Raw genomic sequence first — 19,947 nt, forward strand, 5'->3', positions numbered from 1 at the left:
TGCTTCTTGGACTATTTTCATAAATTATTAATATTCTTATGTTGACTTTCTCAAGATTTGGCAAAATGTGCAGACACATTTTAGGTGGCCATTTTTTTCTCTCAGTTTATTTAAGCACTGTGGTTTACAAAGTTGTTCATGATTTGTAACAGGATTCAATATTCCAACACCATTTCCACCACCACTGTCACCTTCCCTCCTCCATTGTCTTCATTTTCCTAACCACCCCTCAAGCCGACACCCATAGGAGGCCCACAATAATTTATTTTACATTGTTTGTTACCATTAAATGACTAATGGGATTGATCAGAAAATATTTCTGTAGAAGAAAATTTGTAAAAAATATTATATCTCACCATGGGGACATTAAGGCCTTGTCTGAGGTCTTACTAAGCTGTTTTTGCAAGTTAAGCCTTCTGTATTAATGTTTTTTGTTCGCCAAGATTGGTTGGCTTCTACACCACATTCCATTCAATCTGGTGTGCTACTACTGGGGTGTCAGTGTTGTAGAGATGTCACTCCAGAAAATCCAGAGTATTTCACTGGGCAGATCAAAATATTTAACTGGAAGCGTGGCAGCAGCTTTGGGGTATGGGAGCTGCTGTGAGCTCTGTTAAAGCAGAAGCTGGCCTGCCTCCCTCTGAGATTACCCTGAGGTCTCGGTGTCTGAGAATTTTTATGGCTGGTTGATCTCTCTAGAGATTTATTTATGAGGCTCTGGAACAAGGCTGGTAGATGTGTTTACTGGATGGTGACTTTGGGGTCTGGAGGCATGTCTGTAACTTGTTGCTTTCTTCCGAGATTTATTTGTGAGTCTCTGGATCATGGCCATTAGTGAGATTATATGGCACCAGAGGCAGTTTGTGGGAGTGACTATCAGACTCCCGAAGCACAGGGAGATGGGAGGAGGTGATCCATTCCCGACTTCGTGTGAGCCTAGAAATTTTGGCCACAAAACCCTCATACCTGAGTTTTTCAGCAGATTCATTCATGGATGACACTCATCTGAGCCTTTGGAGATTGGCTGTGAGCATGGCGGTGACTGAGTTCTGGAGGTTTTCAGCTGCCAGGGCTCAGCTGGGGGAGGGGAGTCCCCTTCCTGGCCCCCATGGAGCTGCTCTGGGTATGGAAACAGACACTTTTTAAAGTTGAGGTAATGTGGTTTACAATAGTGTGCTTTGGTTATAGAAAGCATAACACAAACTTCCCTCACTACCAGAGTGTCTTTATGTTATTTGTAGTCCTTCCACATCCACTGGATCTTCCCCTTTTATGTTTTTATTTGTTTCTTTTTGTTTGTTTGCTTTTTGCTTTTTGGGTCACAGCCAGCGATGCACAGGGGTTACACCTGGCTCATGCACTCAGCAATTACTCCTGGCAGTGCTCAGGGGACCGTATGGGATGCTGGGAATTGAACCTGGGTCGGCCGTATGCAAAGCAAATGTTCTATCAGCTGTGCTATCACTCCAGCCCCTCCCCCTCTCTTTTAATCACATCAGTTTGATTCTGTTGTCAAATTTCAAGGGTTTATTTTCATTAACTTGGAGTGATGTCCATTTCCTATCTTTTTTTCTGTCGAATATATGAATAAAATTATCTGGCATTTGTCCTCTCTCTCACTCATTTTGCTTAATGTAGCACTGTCTAGACTTATCCTAGTTGTAGCAAAAGGCAGAGTTTTATCCTTTTTATAGCAGAGTAATATTCTATTTTGTATATATAACAATTTCTTTATATACTTATCTGTTGTTGGACATATGGGTTGTTTTCTGATCTTGGCTACTGTAAATGAATATAAGTGTGCATATATCTTTCTAAAAATGTTTTGTTGGGGGCACACCTGGCTTTGCTCAGGACTTACTCCTTACTCTGTGCTTGGAGATTACTTCTAAGGATTAAAGGACCATATGGGAAGCCTTTGATTTAACACAGGTTAGTCATATGTAATGCAATTAGTGCCTTATTCACTGTACTATCTATGTGACCACTGTGTGTGTGTGTGCGTGCACATATTTATACATATATATTTTGGAAGATAGAGTCCTCACTCTTTTGTCCTCAGGGCTTCCTCCTGACTTCCTGACTCTGTACTCAGGGATCACTCCTGGAGGGCTCAGGGGACCATTTGGTAACAGGGATTGAGCCCAGGTCGGCCGTGAGCAAGCAAATGTCCTACCTTCTGTACTATCTTATCCAGCACCCCACCCCTCAGATATTCTTTTTGAATTAATCTTTTTATGTTTTTGGTGTAGAATTACTGGATCATATGGTAGCTCCATTTTTAAAATTTTTGAGAAGTCTCCATACTGTTTCATAAAGAGGATGAACCAGAACATCCCCCAATAATAGAGATCAAAGCTTCCATTTTTACTGCATCCCTTTCAGCACTGGACTTTTTATATATAGGCCATTCTCTGTGACATTAGATGATATCTCATTGTCCTTTCTATTTTCAATTCCCTGATGATACATGATGAACATTTTTTCATCACCTGTTGGCCAGCTATGTATCTTCTTTGAAGACATGTCTGTTCAGCAGCTTTTCCCAGTTTGAGGATCAGATTTGTTGTTGTTTATTTCTGTGTTTTATGTAAGTTGGCTATTAGCCATTTGTTAGACAAATGACGTGATAATATTTCCTCCCATTAGATATTGTATCATTATCTTATCTACCTAGTTTCTTTCAAGGCACAGAAATGTTTCTGTATAGTTTTCTTTTATTCATTTTTACTTTTTTGTCAATGTTATCTTATTCATTTTTACTTTTGTCAAAAAATCATTGGTTACACTGCTAAAATCAATAACATGCAGAATTCTGCCAATGTTTCCATGGGTTTTTTTAAATGTGTTTCCTCTATAAAATAGTCATTAATCCATTTTTAATTAAGTTTTGCAGATAGTATGAAATAAGGATCCAAATTTATCTTTCTGTGTGTAGCTAATAATTTCTTCCAACACCATTTTTTGACAATATTTTTCTTCCTCTAAAATATTTGCCCAGTCCCTTCAACTATCCAGACTTTTTTTTTTTTTTTGGATTTTTGGCTTTTTGGGTCACACCGGCGATGCACAGGGGTTACTCCTGGCTCTGCACTCAGGAATTACCCCTGGTGGTGGTGCTCAGGGGACCATATGGGATGCTGGGAATTGTACCCAGGTCGGCCATGTGCAAGGCAAACGCCCTACCTGCTGTGCTATTGCTCCAGCCCCATATCCAGACATCTAATGGCCTACTTCCCAATGTTCATTCTATTTTATTGGTCTTAGAGTCTGTTTATTCTAGTATCACATTATTTTGACCACTACAGCTTTGCACTATAATTTAATGTCAGGGAATGAAATGCCTCTCCCCTTATTTTTCTGCAGAATTTTTTTTAGCAATTCAGGAATTTTTGCAAATTTTGGCAGTCTTTGTTTTGTGTCCTTGAAAAAAGTCAATGGAACTTTGATTTGGATGCTTTGAAAATGTTTACTATTTACTGGTTATTTAATGTTAACTCTGTCTAGACATAAACATGAAATATTTTATATTTCCTTGTGTGTTTTTTAATTTATTTTAATAACTTATAGTTTTCAATGATTCCTAGATGCTTATTTCTGGACAAAGTTATAAATTATTTTTTTGTTTTGTACTTGTCTTCTAGTTCATTGTTTTCATATAGAAATACAACACCTTTTGTAAAATTAATTTTCAAGCCTGCTATTTTACTGTGTGTGTACAGTGAGGTCTTAAGGGTTTTCTATGTGTGCTATAATAGCATCTTCAATCGTGATAGGTAGACTTTTTTACACTCTGAATTTCTATAATTTCTCTTTTTTGCCTAATTGCTGTGGTTAGACTGCCAATACTATAAGAGTAAAAGAGACATTCTTGCCTTGTGTCTGATTTTAGAGGTAAGACTTTCCATTTTTCACTCTCTGGTGATAGCTATTGGTTGTATATGGTCTTTATTATATTGGGATAAGTCCTTCTGTCCCTATTTTTTGGTTAAAATTTTTAGCATAAGTGGGCGTTGGATCTTGTCAAAAGCTTTCTCTGATAGATGTAGATTTTTTAAGTGCAACTTTTTATTTCCATTTTAATCTCTGAAATCACAAAAAATAGCTAAAGGGAAGCCACTGTTTTGAACCTAGATGCCACTCCAGGTTGTTTCTGTCAGCTTCCACTTGATTTAAAATGAATATTTATGCTCACTGTTTCAATGGCACTGCACAAATTATAGTTCCCAAGAGACAAGAAATGGAATATGGTGCCTGGACAGATAGTACAGAAGGTAGGCCACTTCCCTTCATGTAGCTGACCCAGGTTCAATCCATGACACCCCATAGGGTCCCCTGAGCACAGTCAAAAGTGATTGCTGAGCACAGAGACAGGAGTTACCCCTGAGCATTACCAGGTATGGCCCCCAATCTGGAAAAAAAAACCAAAAAACAAAAAAATGATATCTATTTTTAAAGACTGGCTTGGTACTTTTCTTGCAACTTTCTAGATGTATAGGAAGTCATATTTTAAGAATGCCCCCTTGCTGGGACTGGAGAGATAGTATCATGGGTAGTGAGGCTGACCTTGGTTTGATGCAGAGATAAGAGTAAGCCCTGAGTCCCTGAGCATCATTACATGTGGCCCAACAATTAAAAAAAAAAAACGGAAAAACAAACAAAAGGAATGTATTTATTGTCCTCTTGACAATCCAAGGCCTAACATTTGATCAGCCAAGGTACCATTTGCTCGAGCTCGAGCGGGCCCAGTAACGTCTCCATTGGAGACTTTGTTGTTGCTGTGTTTGGCATATCGAATACGTCACGGGGAGCTTGCCAGGCTCTGCCGTGCAGGCGAGATACTCTCGGTAGCTTGCCGGGCTCTCCGAGATACCATGTAAAATGAAAATATGTTATACTATAAGTCTGAAACCTGGATTCTGTCCCCGTGTCAAACTAACTGTAGTTTTGGACAAGTTATCAAAACTGAGACTGAGATTCTGTTAGCCTAAGGAATAGCAAATACCCACAGACAGAATCTGCAATGACCAAATAAGACAATACTTAGGAAAGTGATAAGAAAAATTATGTATTCAAATGTTGTAAATATCTTAATAGTTATTAAGATATTATTATTATAATAGAAATTATCATTCTGGACAAAAACTGAGCTTTGAAAGTAGATAAAGGGATATACACGATAACCTTCCAGTCTCTATACTGTAAACCATAATTCCCAAAAAGAAAGAGGCAGAGAAAGAGAGAGGAAGAGAAGTACCTGCCACAGTGGCAGGCAGGGTGGGGGACTGGAGCGAAACTGAGGGCACTGGTGGTGGGAAATGTACACTGGTCAAGGGATGGGTGTTAGAATGTTATAACATTATATTAACTGAAACCCAATCATGAATAGCCTTGTAACTGTTTAGCTCACTGTGGTTCAGTAAAAAAATTTTAAAAACCCAAATGCTGCCACTATCATTATTGTTATTATAATCATTAGTATTAAAGCTATTATAATTGTATAAGATAATGTAACATATTAATTATATTTCAATTTACATAATTTCTGGAAAGGGAAAAAGAATATCCCTGAGTCCAGGTCATCAAGTTCTTCTTGGTATGCAAATTTATTGAAAACGTGTTCTTATATTCTTATATATTTTTATAATGAGACTTGCCTTTATAATTTTGTGTATAGACTTAGTCTGCTTATTTCTCTGGAGAACTGGTATTCTTTTCTATCTATAAATGGATGTTCCTTATCTCTTTTTTCAGTAAAGAACCATCAAGTAGCTTTTTTCTTTTATTTAGTCCCATGTGTTTTCCATATATTTAGTGCCTAGCTCAAAGCTGAACACGCACAAGTACTATATTCAGTATATAAAAATACATTATTTCAGTAAAATAAAAAATTAATAATTTGGACACCTTAGGGCAAAATATATTGATGGAAACAAATGGGGTCATGAGAGATGTAAACAATACTACAAAGCACTGACCAATAAGCATGTAGCCCAGGATACCAGCAAGAGAGAGAGCAAAGCCTGATAAGAAGCTTCAGTCAAGATGAGGGAGTCAGAGATCCTCTTTATATCTCAGAGAAAACTGAGCTCCATCTGGAACTCATCATAGTGTCCAAAAATCTGGAAAGAGGATCATGAACATGAATTTTTCAAGGTAGAGAGTGTGGAGCCCAAGTTACACCCAGAAATAGACATAACCATATACACGTACCCACACACATGTACATACACACATGCTCAAACATGTACATGCTACTTGGGACCAAGATCCTAGATCTTTATCCGAGGATCTTAAGAAATTCAGGAACATGTCCTCAGATCCCTCAGAACTGGATACATCATATTCTTAACCAAGACAAGATATCCTTTAGATACTATGCCAATTCATGATTCTCCAGACTGTTTGGAGAGATCTCTGATTTTGTCAACCACTGGTAATAGCCTTTGTCTAGTCCAAGTTATCCTTTCCTGACAACTTGAGAAACTACTCTCTTAGATATACCTTGCTTCAACCTTCATCTAACCTGGAACTCTTTATTCACGTTTGCCCTCAATATTTACATTATATTTACAAAATGAACAGGACATGGATGCTCTCTCCTATATACAATAATGTCATGTGATTCTATATTTTCTTTTAGTAATTAGACACTTGTAAAGCTACAATTTTGTCCCATAACTGTAGAAACAAATAAATCTATGATGTGGAAACACCTTGGAGGATCTCATAATCTCATGCTCTACTAAAACCCATCTAGTAAAAGAGCCTTTGCTGAGGACACAGGTATGAAGAAATGTTCCAGTGAATGATGTACTGGGAGCAAGGTAGCTGATCAGTATGCTAGATTTCCTGATATCTAGCAGATGAGATGAAGATAAAGGAAATCTCATGAAGTGTTAGAACTTGGCTTCAATATCACACTGAATGAACTCCAATCTAGACATAGTCATGAACTAGTTCTATGACCAAGATGATTTGATTTATTATTTGCACAATTTTATTTTCTCATCTGAAAATGGGGGAAATCATATTTAGCATTTCCTGTCTGGGAACATTGTAAGTTCACAGATTTAAGAGGGAAATATTTGCATAGATTTGCTATTAAGATTATAAATAGATATTTTTAGAACATTCAAACTTTTTAAGCCTTTAGATTTCTTCGTTTATCATCTTTGGGACAATGAAAATGTGGAGAGGAAACAGAAAAATATACTGCAAAAGTGAAAATTTGTTTGGCAAAAACAATCACTTGCAAAAAACTCTGCCCCTATCCAGAGACAGGTAAAACAGATTCACTTCTCCATACCAAATGTCTCAAAGGTATCAAAATTTGTAAATTCCATATTTAGATGCCTACTTCTTTCTAGTACCAGAGTTTCTCACAAACGCAAACATTTCAGTGGATGTAGCAGCAATTTTCAAAGAATATAGTCTCATTTGAAGAGGGAAATGCTACATGGTTTAATCCCATTTAAGTGATTCTGAAATATTATATCCATTTATAGCAGAAATACAATGGTGGTAATAAACATAAGGATTCTTCTCAGTGGTTGGGATTTAACAAACTAGCTCCCACTCATGTTAATGGGGCCATTCTGCCAAATCCCCAAACATCATCACCCTGACATTTGCTCCAATCCCTTTTTGTTGAGATTGAAATGTGTTTTCTAAATCAAAGCTGATGCTGACATAAAATCTCTGCATGGTCAGACAAAAATAGTGTGGCTGATGTCTGACCCTTAAAGATGTGGCCCAGGCCCTCTCGTGTCACTGCATTTCAGAGTGCAGAATTGCAGAATTTTGCTAAAGGATATTCTATTTCTTGATTGGAGATCAGGACTTTCAAGGAAGGGCTGAGAATTAGGAGGTGTTAGGGTACAATTATAGATGATAAATCCATTATTTTGATATGTTAAATTAACATGTTATGAAGAACATTACTAATCTTTGGTTTCAAAGAGAACTGGTTCATTCCTCACAACTGTCAACTTACAACACTGGCCAGGTCAAACCATGAATCTAGTGCACTTCTCAGAGGCCTCTGTATTAAAGCTCTGTCTTTTCTCTCCAGATATGAAAAGATTCACTTAGTACCTTTTAGCTATAGCTACTCATTTGATTTTATTTTCACTAGGTCTGTTTAGTTAACATACAATGTATCTGATGTATAACAATTTCTAAATGAGAGTAATCTTTGGGTAGTCACAAAGGTGGCTCACTAATATTGATTGATTTAGAGCCCTAAGTGGGATGGGATTAAAAACTATGCACTTTGCTTGCTATTATTTTAATTGCTTTCATCAAAACTCCACGTCTGGGGGGTATGGTGCCGCCAGCAGGTCAATCTGTACCTGTGAGGTGAGTGCATTAGCGCCTGATGGCGCCTTCAGACTTCCAGATACCCCAAAATTTCTGCTGTGCCTTTGGCCAGAGACCAAAAACTTGGGGCAAAGTTTACCAAGAAAGTAAACGGCCAAAAGTTAGGTATGCGGGAAACACACCCACAAACCACCTTCGGCTCAGCTATATGATTGGAGGCATGGCCTTTCTGGTTCCTGATTGAACTGCTTAATGGCCATGTTCCCAGAGACTCAGAAACAAATCTCGAAACCCAGCGGCTTTTGGCAAAAATGCGTCCGGTCCCTGCAGTAGGTTACTGGTGCTGGGCTAACCCAGGTGGGAATAGGTTTTGTGCCTTGGCCTGTTCCCCCTGGCGGCCTGGTGGCCACCATCCTCCAAAGGCCACTGGACAGTCAGGTTTGGGCCCGTAGTGACAAGACATTTTGGGCCTCACGGGATGGGAGTGGAGCTGGTCCTGTTCTCCCCACCCCAACGAGACCCCAAGTCATCGCCCACGAACACCCTCTTTGGCTCCTGATCAAGCTGCTTAATGGTCATGATCCCAGAGACTCAAACAAATCTCAAAATCCAGAGGCTTTTCGCAGAAATGCATCCAGACCCCGCAGTAGGTTACTGTCACAGGGCCACCCCAGGGGGGGAAGGGTGTTGTCCCTCCGCCTGCTTCCCCCAGGCGGCTCTGTGGCCGCCATCCTCCAGAGGCCATTGGATAGTCAGATTTGGGCCCGTAGTAGCGAGACATTTTGGGCCTCACGGGATGGGGGTGGAACTGGACCTGTCCTCCCCACCCCAACGAGACCTCAAGTCATCGCCCACGAACGGCCTTTCTGGCTCCTGATCAAGCTGCTTAATGGCCATGATCCCAGAGACTCAGGAGCAAATCTCAGAACCCAGCAGGTTTTGGCAGAAATCCCTCCAGATTTAAGTGTTAAAATTTTCGAATTTCAAAATCACGCGGCCACTACTGCAGCCACGTGACAATCATATGTTATTCATAACCAGCAATGAGAGCAAATTGTCTACTGTTGCCTTTTCAGCAGATCTGAGTGTTGGGGTAAAATCTCAAATAATAATGGTGGGTCTGGTGTCAAAATATTGAATGTGATCAAAGTAGAGAGAGAGAGAGAGAGAGAGAGAGAGAGAGAGTAATGTGGAAATCATCTGCCCCATAGGTAGAGGGAGGGTGCAGGATGGGGGTATACTGGGTTGTTGGGGGTGGAGAATGGGCACTGGTGAAGGTATGGGTGTTTCATTGTATGACCAAGACTTAAGCCCAAAAGTTTTGTAACTGCTCTCACGGTGATTCAATAAATAAAATTATAAAAAATGAAAAAGAAAAACTCCACGTCTGCTCAGATCTAAGACAAATAGTCTTTTGTCTTATAATGTTGCTTATAATGTTGCTCACTCAAGTTGTTCTCAACCCTGGCTCTGCATTAGAATTATACAAGAAAGCTGAAACAAAAATTACTGATGTTGGGCCTTGCTCTTCAAGTCCCTGTTCTCTCTTGAACACGTATCAAATAATCATTGTTTCTAATTTCTCATATCCCATTCACTCATGAAAACATGGATGCTTTGAGATTTTTATTGGGCATTTATTTAACCATTGGATCTGATCAAATACTTCACAAGTTGAACAGAAATTAACAGAGTTTGTTTTTGTTGGGGGACCATATCTGGCAGTGCTCAGGGCTTCTCCTGGTTGTGCTGTCAGAGAACACTCTTAAAAAGGTTTGGAAGACCATTTGTGCTGCCAGGAACAAATCTGGGTTTACTGTATACAAAGTAAACATCTTACCACCTGTGTGATCTCTTTGGCCCCCTGAACAGAAATTAATTTCTCCCTTGATATTTCACCTCCATTAGCTTTATGGCACCATGTTGTAATTTTCCTTTGCTAGCCAGCTCTTCTTAGTCTTCATCCTGGGCTCCTCCTCTGTCTACTGCAGTTTCTACCTTTGGATAGTACCTCTTATCTCCAGTGCTGCTCCTTCTACTCCCAAAGCCCTGAGTTGTTGCTGGTCTCCCTCTACAACTTCTCACTAGCTTCCTGTACAATATGAACAATGAAAGATCTCTTTAAAGAACCTAAAACTTTCCTTTACTCTTTTAAAAATTTATTCTTCAAAGATCTTAATATCATCATTTTACTCTAATGTTGCTCACTCAAGTTGTTCTCAACCCTGACTCTGCATTAGAATTATACGGAAAAGCTGAAACAAAAATTACTGATTTTGGGCCTTGTTCTTCAAGTCCCTATTCTCTCTTGAACACATACCTTACTTAATAATCTGTTTCCTTGATTATTTACATGCTGGAGATATCTCTAACACACAATTTTTCCTCCTTCTCCCCCCTCACGGTTTTCTAAATAAGTTTTAGTAAAAATTATCTTTCTTCACAAACAGAAAAAAAAACACTAATATCTAGATTCACTGTGTCACTGTCATCCCATTGTTCATCGACTTACTTGAGTGGGCGCCAGTAATGTTTCCATTCATCTAAGCCCTGAGATTTAAGCAGCCTCTCCTTACTCATCTTTTCCAATGCTGCTATATTGGAGGCTCTTTCAGGGTCAGGGGAATAAGACCTGTTATTATTACTGTTTTTGGCATATCGAATATACCACGGCTAGCTTGCTAGGCTCTGCTGTGTGGGTGGGATATTCTCAGTAGCTTGCTGGGTTCTCCGATATATATATATATCCAAAAAGTATCGAAAGTATCCTGCTCGCAAGGCAGAGTCTGGCAAACTTCCGTGTCGTATTCAATATGCCAAATACCAGTAACAATGATGGGTATCATTCTCCTAATCCTGAAAAAGCATTGAAATGGCTCTTTTAAAATCTCAGGGCTAGGAAGAAGGAGACGTTACTGGTGCCTGCTCAAGGAAATCGACGAACAACAGGATGATCGTGATCATGAGATATATATATATATATATATATATATATATATGTATATATGTATGTATTTAAATATATATATATACTATCAAATATAGTGTGGAAACAATGTCTAGATAACTGCAAGAAACATTCTAATTTGAATGGTCCGGAGAGAGGCAAAGGAATTCAATTTTTTTGTTTGTTTGTTTGATTTTGGGTTTTTGGCCATACCCAGTCATGCTCAGGGCTTATTCCTGGCTGTGCACTCAGAAATCAATCTTGCTGGTGTTCAGGGAACCATATGGAATGCAGAGGATCAAAGCCAGGTCACTCACATGCAAAACAAGTATCCTAGACTCTGCACTGTCTCTAAAGTCCTGGTGTTAGGACTATTTTTAATGCCATTTTCTTATTATTAGTGATATGAATTTCCCCTGCACCCCCACATCACCCTGAAGTATCCTTGTCATAGCCTTTCTCAGGAACTGAGATTTAGATCTTATTATTATCTCTAAGTTTTCAGACCTTGAAGCAAGAGCTTAATGGCTGTTTATTGTCTTAAGTAAGGATCCACAAAACTTAGTTTGTTCCAGACAGATATAATTCACACAGGTTGTTCTGCTGTTTCATTTGATTAGCTATCCTGCCTCTTTCCTTTCTCAAAGGAGTCTCATTTGTACAATGGATTTTATGGTCCCCAAAGGGTTCCTAGATGTTTGAAAATGCTTACTATAATGGGCTAAATTGTGTGTTTTGAGGTGACTCTATTTAGAGAAAGACCTCAAATGAGATAAAGAAGCGATTATGCAAAAATGAGGCCATAGGGTGGATCTTAATCCAATCTGACTAGTGTCCTCATAAAAAAGAGGAAATCTGGACATCAAAGAGATCAAAAATAGGTGCATGCACCCAGAGATGGACCAAGAGAGACCACAATAAGAAGGTGGTCATCGGCCAGTCATGGAAAGGGCCTTAGCAGAGGGCAAAGTGTCGGGCATTTTGATGGTGGACTTCCTGCCCCTAGAATTGTGAGAAAATCAACTTCTGTTGTTCAAGCCACCTAGTCTGTGATATGATGTCATTTGTTATGGCAGCCCAATAGTACACTTGGACAGTATAAATAAAGTGAAGTCAGTATAAATATTGTTTCCTAAGCATTCCTATTCTCTAGTGTTTATAAAATTTTCCAAGAAAAATATTATCTGGCTTTTAGTTCTTTTGGGTTCCTTCACCATATATTAAAGGGCTTGACTTCATGGGATACTTAGCTTTCTCCCATGATGAATCGATAAGGTGGCTCCCAGATGGGAGTGAAAGTAAATGTTATGCATTATGACAACAATGAAGGCATTGTTCCTACCCCTCAAAGAGCCATGCACTGATATTGCATGTCATCTTCATTCAGCAAGTGACAGACAGAATGTTTTTTTAAAATTTTTATTAGTGAAACACCATGAGGTACCAGGAGGTTTACTCCATGGCTTGGAGGCCAGCCGCACATGCTAGGGGAAAAGGCAGCTCAGATAGAGAAGGGAGCACCAAATAAAGGGTGTTGGGAGGATCCTCCCAGAATGGGAGATGCATGCTGAAAGTAGACTATAGACCGAATATGATTGCCACTCAATGCCTCTTTTGAAAACCACAGCATCCAAAAGGAGAGAGAGAACAAAAGGGAATGCCCTGCCACAGAAGCCGGGTGGGATAGGGGCATGGGGGGTGGGAGGGATACTGGGATCGGTGGTGGTGGAGAATGGGCCATGAAATTTACAAACAAGTGGTACTACATGGAAAGTATCATGCTAAGCGAAATGAGTCAAAAAGAAAGGAACAGACATAGAAAGATTGCATTCATCTGGCTAACATAAAGTAACAAAATAGGAGACTAACACCCAATAAGAGCCGAGATAGGTACCAGAGTGGTTTTTATGAAGACTCAGCACAGGGTCACTAAACCACTTTGGAGGGGTGTTTAGAATAGGGTCTTGTGTGAGCAGATAACCAAATAATTTTTAATGAATAAAGACTAACACTTCTAGTGAAAGTAGGTGAACAGAAGAAACAGGAAAGAAGAAGACAGAGGTGAAAGAGAAACCAGGTTCTCCTAGTGCTTTCTTTGCCTTCTGACCCTCTGTTTTAAATTCCGTCCTTTTCCTGTCCTCCAAGGTCAGAGTACAACTGTCATCCTGCATATATTTTAATGCTTCTGATATCTGAGGACTTAAGAATGACAAATTTCCTACAACATCTTTTTGCCTTCCCCAGGCTAAGTATCTTGAGTTCAGTTCCTCTAAAAACTTCTTTCTTCCTTTTGTTTTTTGGGACACACCTGATGATGCTCGAGTGTTACTCTTGGCTCTCCATTCAGGGATGCCAAGGATCAAACCCAAGTCAACCTCATGCAAGGTTAATCCTTACCCACTGTACTATTTCTCTGACCCCTCCTCTCCAAACTTAAACACAGTTCCTGCATATATTTTAATGCTTCTGGTATCTACTGAGTTTCTACTACACTCACACAAACACAGTGGCCAAAAATACCTGTAGTTTACCAAAGACTCTTAAATTTAAGACTACTATATATTATTGCCATCCTCTAACAAACTACAGATTAACATCTCACACGTCTGTGTGAACCATCAAATCATCAATATCTTTCCTTCATTAAATAGAATACCAAAAAATCAAACTTACCTATGCCATTCATTCTGAAGGACAACTAAATTCCTAGATGTGCTCTCTTGCCCATTACTGACAAGTGAATTAATCTTGCTTATTTGTAGGTGCTTGAAAACATTAAAGAACAAAACATACTAGCCCTGTGGATGCATGTCTACCAGGAAACACTATAGCTCTTCAAATTTTACATCATTACATAAATACAACAGCCCTTGTTTTCCACACAGATTCCTACTTCTTTCACACCCTAGCATATGCTAAAAGCTCTCAAGCAACACTCTTTCGCCATCTCTGGGAGGTGTCTTAAAACATTTTTAGCTCACCAAACACACAACAGAGGAGAATCTGTTTCTCTAACTAAAGGATAATCATCTCCAACTTTGCATATATACTGTAGATGGAAACCTATAGATTTAAATAAGCACAGTTTCACTCTAAAATTGGCATTTGTACCGCAATAGTTAAGTGGTGCAACAATTGAGTTTTCAAGCATCTTGGAAGTTCCATGTTGTTTCATAAAGTTCAGACCAAATACCCAGTAAGATAAAATGGTGAATAACATTAAAGAGACATGATAGTACCGAAGCCTACTGAATTAATGGGACTACACATAAACCAAAAATAATGAATGAAATGTGTTTCTGAAAGAGTATCTTATGATATATAAGAAAAATATCAGGAATTAGAGAGAGATAGTACAATAGGTAAGGTGCTTGCCTTGCACGTGCCCAAAGCAGGTTTGGTATACAGCTTCCCATTTTCCCTTGAGCACCATCAGGAGTAATTCCTGAGTGCATAGCTAGGAGTAACCCTTGAGGATCAACAGGTTTGGCCCAAAAAAACTTTAAAACAAAGATCATTATCATTTGAAAGAACCAAGTAAGAAATTATTAAAGTCTACGACTTTGCAAAGCAGCTAATCACATATGGCTACTTTAGTTAATTAAAATTAGAAATTCATACCTTCAGCTGCCTCACCATATCTTATGAGTTCAATACTATATGGGCTAGTAATTGTCATATTGTGCAGCAAAGAGAGAAGAAATTTCCATCATTACAGAAAGTTTGATAGGACAACAGTTGTTTAGAGGGTTTTGTTAGAATATTTGACGAATATAATTCTAAATGGCAGGTCTTTATTTTCCCTCCAGACTCAGCCAGGAGTGATCCCTGATTACAGAGCCAGCAATGAGCTCTAAACACCACTGAGTTTGGCGCAAACTGCCCCCCATGTCCCCCCCCAAAGAGAGAGATAATGAGAAGTACTATATACCTGAAAAATGTGACAAACTGGCAGAAAAGGACAATGAAAAAAATACACTCCAAGAATGAACTAATATTATAAAGAATTGACATTTTATTACATGGAATATCTTCAGATAAGAAGAGAAATCTTGGGCTAAGATAGAAAAGAGTTAGTAAATATTATTAGAATACCTCATTAGACTCTCTTTAAACATAAAATGCACTAGCTTCCTCTCATCTATTAGAGGTTAATTGGACTTTATTGGTCTTCCTTCAAATACTGTTCATTCATCCCTTACTTCCTGCCCTGAATGTTATGCTTTTATAAATAAGTGACAAAACATTTTGAACACATATTTAACTAGAACCCTAATAAAAAGAGAAAAATGAAGACTTCCCACTTTACAAAAAAGGCAATAACTTTATTTTAAACAAATCCTCAGTTGTGTGGTACACCATTTACATCTCTAAATCAAAAATTATAAAGATAATGCAAAGGAAACAGAGAACTCCATGAAAGTACACCATCCAAATATACTATTGGCCAATGCTTAAACTAAATACACAGTGGACATGAAAGGTTCAGTTATGGCACTTAAATAAATAAGAGCAAGGAGAAGAGAACTTAGTCACAGTCCAGAACAATAGGCTTTTGACCTTTGGTATATGTCTCAAATAAGCATCCATAAACACCTGTTAGTCAATAGTGTTTAGTTCTAGGTTTCTTATGCTCATGTTTGTGTCTCAAAAATAACCAATAAAAATAATGAACCAGGTTTGACACGGCTGATTAAGGTCTGTGGTGTGAGCACACAGGTAAATTCAAACCAGGGCAAAACGAAGTGCAGCTGTGTTGCACAACAAAATGATGTAAGAAAACAAGGGAAACATATCCATTAAAAAATTCTGTCCTTGGATGGACAACCATGATATGAAAAAAAAAGAAACTTTTAGTGCTATCCAGAGTCCACAAGATGGAAGGCAGAAATATCCCAAAGCTTATAACCACATGCCTAAAAGTGCAACAAACCATCTTACAGAAGTGTTACAGTTGCATATTGCAATTCCCTCCCTCCCACCCAACCCCTGCCCCTAATAAAGAGCACCAGTGCAGTTTGAGTTAGAAAATTGGAGATACTGAGACATTCCTAAAGTTTTCATAATGACTAAGGGCTAGTCAGATGGGGCTCTAATGCAAACCTCTTCATGGTCATTTTTCAAAAAGCACCCCATGTCATTCTCCCTTGCTTACAGAGAAACCATATTAGGTATGCAGTAAGGCCAGATTCTGAAAGGAAAAAAGCTGGCATGCTATCCTGGATTGAGGAATTGGGGCATGCTGATGGGAGAGGTACAAGAAAAGTGCCTCAGGGATGATTTCCTACAGCCCAAGATGGAAGGATGTACTGAGATAGGTCACACATTTTGTGCCAATGAAGCATTTGAATCACACCTTTCACCAGATATAGACCTCAGCAGAGTTAAGTTCCATTTGGTAGCTGTGCAGGTCCACAGTTGTCAAGAATAGACTGAGTCACATAATAAAAAAGTCCAAAGAAGTGCAACTCATCCATTTCATGATTCTACCTGGCTGTCTTTGTGCAACCAGGACCGTGGTCTCCGGCAATGGTTCTGTCTTCTTCCCTCTTCCACTGATACAAGATCTTTTCTTATCCAACCTTATTCTACATCTCAATGGTGAGAGTCACCTAAACGAGGGCAGATAGAGCCATTCTTGCGCAAGTTATCTGCATTATTATATACTCCAGGCCTTCTCAAAAACTGTTCCCTCACACGTAGGCAGAATCACTGGACTGAGTCCTGCCAAAATTGGGAACACTGACTCGAGGCAGGTCTTTGTTGCGGATCTCATAGACTGACTTCCTCTTGGCCTGCGCCCCTCGCACAGCCAGCTTGATCTTGCGCCATCCCAGGTGGTTGAGTTCAGCCAGGTTGAGCACCACACAGATGCCACTCACAGCAAACATGAACACTAAAAAGACGGTCTTCTCAGTAGGCCGGGATACATAACACTCTACTTCTTTGATGCAGGGATAGCGGTCACATTCATACAACCCCGGGACACTGAAGCCATAGAGAAAGTACTGGCCGACCAGAAATCCAATCTCCAGGGCATTTCGGAACACCACTTGAATAATGTAGAAGCGGGAGATGCCTTCCTGCCTTCGGAGCTTGGATCGTGCTGCAGTACGTAGCCCTGATGGGTGTGGAGTCAGCTCCTTAACCTCTAAACAATCCGGCTCTGTCTCCTTGCTGGTGTTCTCTGTGTTCTGCAGTACCCCATTGACAATGGCATTTTGCAACTTCTTATCTTCTCTCTTGCCACTGCCACTGCTCCCACCCCCAGTTCCTCCGGGACCTCCCATGGACTCAGGGGGGTCTCTGTCCAGGGCTAGGAAGACAGTAGAGTAGCGGCGTTCTCGCTGCTTGGCAGATTGGTGCACAGAGTAGGTGATGAAGCAGAGGCTGGGGGTACACACCATTATAATCTGGAAGACCCAGTATCGTATGTGGGAGATGGGGAAGGCGCGATCATAGCAGGCCTGATTACAGCCGGGCTGCAGGGTGTTGCATACAAACATGGTCTGCTCATCATCGTACACCGTCTCCCCCACAATGGCCACAATGAGGATCCGGAAGATCACCACCACAGTCAACAGGATCCTGAGCGGGGAGGGAGAGGGAAGGAGAGAGGTTCTCATGGGCTGAGTCACTGACTTAGGAAAGCCCTGTTCCTTCCTTCCCTGGGCCTTTGCCAGTCCTGTGACTTGGGAGCTGTCCATCCCTGCCCGGTACTGAACTGGGAAGCTAGGAAATATTTTTTTTGTCTTTTTCATTTCTATTGGGTTCTGGTGGACTAATATTATCGGGATCTCAAGTACACATATCTCCATACACTGGACATGGTGTATAAGCAACAGATACATTTCACCTGTCTTATATGGAATGCACAGACGCACGAAACACTTACACTCTGGACATGGCAAACGCACACGGTATATCTGGACAGAGTACACATTTCAATGTCTTCCGTGGGTACATAACTACTCCAAGTAGATATTTATACTCAATATGAATACTGATCTCAACGCTTTATATAAACAGCTAGCACACACACACACACACACACACACACAAACACTGTTGTCAGTTGGATGTGTGGGTTCCTGATGCTGCAAGTTTTAACACCCAAATCAGTTTAGCTTAATAAATATTTGTTGGGCAGATACATCAGCTCTGAAGAGCAAACCCTTCTCCCCAGTTGCCCTCCTCTGTCCAAATACAATCCTGCTTTCCTTGTGGATTCTATTTAGGGAACCGGATGGAGATTGGCTCTGATTCCGGAGGTGGGGGGGGGGGGGAACCACGATAACAACTCCTTTTCTGATGGAAGAAGAGTGAGCCCACCGCGGTGCTACACCGGGAAGGGATGGAGCAGCTGGAGGAGGGGGGCATCCCGGGGCATCGGGTAATCCTTCCACGAAGGGGACACAAGCGCAAGACGATGGGTAGGGGGCAGAGGCTGGGTTCGGGGCCGCTGGGGCTCAGTGCGGACCCGAGAAGGGATTCCCGGGGGCCGCCCGACGGGCCCCGCGGACGGTGACGGCCGGCTCGGCGCCCTTACCTCCCGATCATAGTGGAGTGCTGCTGCACCGCGGCTTCCAGCAGCCTCTCCAAGATGGTCCATTCCCCCATCGCTGTGCATCCGGAGGCGGCAGACAAAGACTGGGCAATACCGGGCACGTTCCCGCTCCTGGCCCCTCCCGGGCCGCACCTCCCGACTGGGAGCGAATTGCCCCCCCACCCGATTAAAAAAAGAAGAAGAAGAAAAAAAAAGATTTAATCCACGGATCCCCCTCTTCCTTTTCCTTGTACTTAAAGAGGGGAAAGACGGAAAGAAATCCCAGCGCGCCCAGACCAAAGGGGCAGGAGAAGCCGTCCGGGACGCGGGCACGAACCTCCCGCGCCGTCCGGGGGTTCAGGTCTCCAGCCCTTTGGGTGCCGGGGCAGGGGCGGGGCGCGGCTGGTCCCGCCGACCCGCGGGTGGGAAACGCTGTGCGCGCCGCTCGGCCGGCCGCGGGGGGCTGCGGGCTGGAGAGGGGCCCCGCGCAGTGGTCTCGGGGGCTGCTGGCGCTCCCGAACGGGCACCGGGCGCTCCCGCGCGGCCGCCTGCGAGGCCGGGGCGGAGCGCGGGGATCGGGCTGCGGGACTCGGAATCCGCGGCCGCCGCCTCGAAGCCGCCCTTAAGTAGACTCCGCCTGCGTCACGCCAGGTCGGCGGAGGGGAGCCGAGCGCGGCGTGCGGCTGTCGCTGCGCGCCGGAGCCCGAGGGCCGGGGACGCACGACCGAGGGAGAGGGGGCAGGCGCCCGGTGCGGGAGGGAGGGGGGAGCGGCGGGGAGCGGGGCGCCTCGGAGAGGAAAGGACCGCAGCGCCCCTCGGGGCTTTCTCGGGCGCCCAGGTAACCTCACCTGACCGCTAGCCCCGGCCCGAGCAGGGGGGAGAGCCGGGAGCAGACGCTTGGGTGAGTGGGTCGGGAGGGGCGCGAGGAGGTCGGTGGCTGCTCCCCGTGCTCCCCTCACCTTTTGATCCCGCTGAAATGCCCGTTTCAAAATGAGATGTTGGTTGGGGGGTGGCGGGGGATGGGGTGGGCGGGGAGAAAAGCAAAGGGGTGGAGGGCGGGTAGGACGCTTTTTTGATTGACCCAGGGAGAGGGCTGCCTGGCCCCCCAGCAAGCCAACGTGATTCTCTGCTG

The 19,947-nt window shown here is 41.9% G+C and overlaps 1 protein-coding gene across 1 annotated transcript; it reads right to left on the minus strand.

Moving 5' to 3' along the window:
* Positions 1-15,261: 15,261 nt before the first annotated feature.
* Positions 15,262-19,420, minus strand: GJD2 (gap junction protein delta 2). The gene is made up of 2 exons (XM_056133500.1): positions 18,819-19,420; positions 15,262-17,857 (listed from the first exon to the last, which is right to left on the minus strand). The coding sequence occupies exons 1-2, from the start codon at positions 18,887-18,889 to the stop codon at positions 16,963-16,965; spliced, it is 966 nt and encodes a 321-aa protein (XP_055989475.1). The 5' UTR covers positions 18,890-19,420; the 3' UTR covers positions 15,262-16,962.
* Between the last annotated feature and the right edge of the window lie 527 nt (positions 19,421-19,947).

Source organism: Sorex fumeus, unplaced genomic scaffold (genome assembly GCF_029834395.1).
Source record: "Sorex fumeus unplaced genomic scaffold, SorFum_2.1 ptg000098l, whole genome shotgun sequence".
NCBI classification, from domain to species: domain Eukaryota; kingdom Metazoa; phylum Chordata; class Mammalia; order Eulipotyphla; family Soricidae; genus Sorex; species Sorex fumeus.